The sequence below is a fragment of the Halyomorpha halys genome, unplaced genomic scaffold (assembly GCF_000696795.3).
Source record: "Halyomorpha halys isolate HHAL.00 unplaced genomic scaffold, Hhal_1.1 Scaffold910.1, whole genome shotgun sequence".
Lineage (NCBI taxonomy): Eukaryota > Metazoa > Arthropoda > Insecta > Hemiptera > Pentatomidae > Halyomorpha > Halyomorpha halys.
In genome coordinates, this window is record NW_027106583.1 from 167,454 (window position 1) to 169,477 (window position 2,024).

At 32.7% G+C, this 2,024-nt stretch overlaps 1 protein-coding gene across 1 annotated transcript in view; it reads left to right on the plus strand.

Moving 5' to 3' along the window:
- LOC106687068 (small ribosomal subunit protein uS9) overlaps window positions 1-1,148 on the plus strand; it is a gene marked incomplete in the record, with an annotated part of 10,447 nt that extends 9,299 nt beyond the window's left edge. The window contains 1 exon segment of the mRNA XM_067044969.1: window positions 941-1,148. Coding sequence (XP_066901070.1) covers window positions 941-1,086 — 146 coding nt within the window.
- Window positions 1,149-2,024: the final 876 nt, after the last annotated feature.

Consider the following 2,024-nt stretch of genomic DNA (forward strand, 5'->3'; position numbering starts at 1 on the left):
AAGTCAATATTTATCTGCGATTTAGTTGTATTTTTGTTTATGTTGGTAGCACTGTTGTTTTGCATTGATGACTTATTCTTTGTTTATTTGTTGTTATGTCTATGCAAGTTTCAAGCTGCTAGGTTAGTTTTGTTAATCATGGCTGCTCCACTTTCTATTTTCCCTAAAAAATGAGCAACGTTCAGTGATCCATTTTTTGTGGTCAGAAGGCGTATCAGGGGCCGAGATTCATCAAAGACTTTCAGTACAATACGGGAAGTGTTTTGTCACAACGGAGTATCTACGAGTGGATCGAAAAATTCAAAAATGGTCGCATAAGTATTATGCATGATGAAGGAGCCGGACACAAATGAAGAAAACATTTGAGTATGGTGCTCTTAGACAGACAAGTAAATATTAACGAAGTGGCACATCGTCTGCAAAACTATATTGTGGATAATAATTGACTCACCCTCGTATTTCCGTATAAGTGAACAGAATCTGATGAATCTACATGGTACTAACTAGACTAAAAAATATAAAATTTTATCAAAATCAAATTAACTCTTCAATGTACTTACCCAAACACAAATTGATGACAGCCAGATGTACTACAAAATATTATTTCTAAATGTCTAAAACATAAAATACAGGTGAAAATGTTAGATTGTGAGATAGTTTTTTTTCCTACTTGAATACAAAGCTTCCCTACCTTCAGTAGTGAGTAAATAAAATGTTGAAGCAACCATCCGTGGACCACTTGTCTGGATTGGCCCCCACAATACCAACCAAATTTTTTTTCTTGGTTTGCTGTGTCAGAAAGTGCATATAGTATTTGGGGTTCAACAAACTCATTCTGAACAATAAGTGTACTGAGTTAGACAAACTCCCACCAACAATTTTTTATTAGTCTCCATTAAATGTGGTAATTTATTTTTTATTTTTTATTGCTGTATTTTAGATGTAGATGAAGCCTCCAAGAAAGAGATTAAGGAAATTCTAACTCAATATGACAGGACACTCCTGGTAGCAGATCCTAGGAGGTGCGAGCCGAAGAAGTTTGGAGGTCCTGGAGCCAGAGCAAGATACCAGAAGTCATATCGTTGAAATATTTCTGTATTCTTATTTTGTACATATGTATTGGTTTAAATAAAGTAAACCAAATAAAATTTTGTTCTTATTTTTCGTCCTTATTATCATAGTAATGTGTTTGCTGTTGTGAATATATTCCTTTGTATTCGTATAATTCTAAGAGGTTCTTCGTATAGTTCTAAGAAAAATTGTTTCAAGTATTATGAACCAGAATCTAGTGAAATCAGTAAAAGTGGAGAATGATAGTGTGTTTATCTGGTTTCTGTCATACTGACATACACCTTGATCATTGTTGGTGAGTCCTTTTCTAATAATGATAAGGGGATCATTAGCACTTGAAATCACTTTAATAAATGCAGGTCATTTAAAATTTTAATTTTTATACCATACGATAATGAATGGTCTGATCGGCAGACAGTTTAAAACCATATTTAACAAATCATTCCAGTGAATATCTAAGTCAGACTGCATACAAGTTCATTATGACCAGTCTTGCTTTGTATTACAGGAGTACAAAAGATTATACTCATGATCATGGCCAGCTGTCTGACTTCAAATCAGCTTGGCTTATCTTTTGAGTAGATAGCAAAATATGAAATAAAATAATATTGGATCAAAATATAGCTTCTCATAGTAATAGATTGAAGAAATAAAATAATTAACAATCAATAGCAAAATAAACTCTCATTTACAGTATAATCAAGGCTAAAATAATAGTTAAATTGAATATGAAAAAAAGAGTATAAAATATTTAATAACCAGTTTCAGGCCTACCTTCTATGCCATAACCCCTGATGAAGACCTGAAACTCAGGTCGAAATGTTGGCATAAAATAAATAAATATTGTTTTGTTTATGTTGTTCTTTGCTGGCTGCACCCCCCGACAAACTTCTCCAATAATTAGTAAATTTGATTGAAAAAGACTTAAGTTCACTTCTTTTTGGTCTGAATCT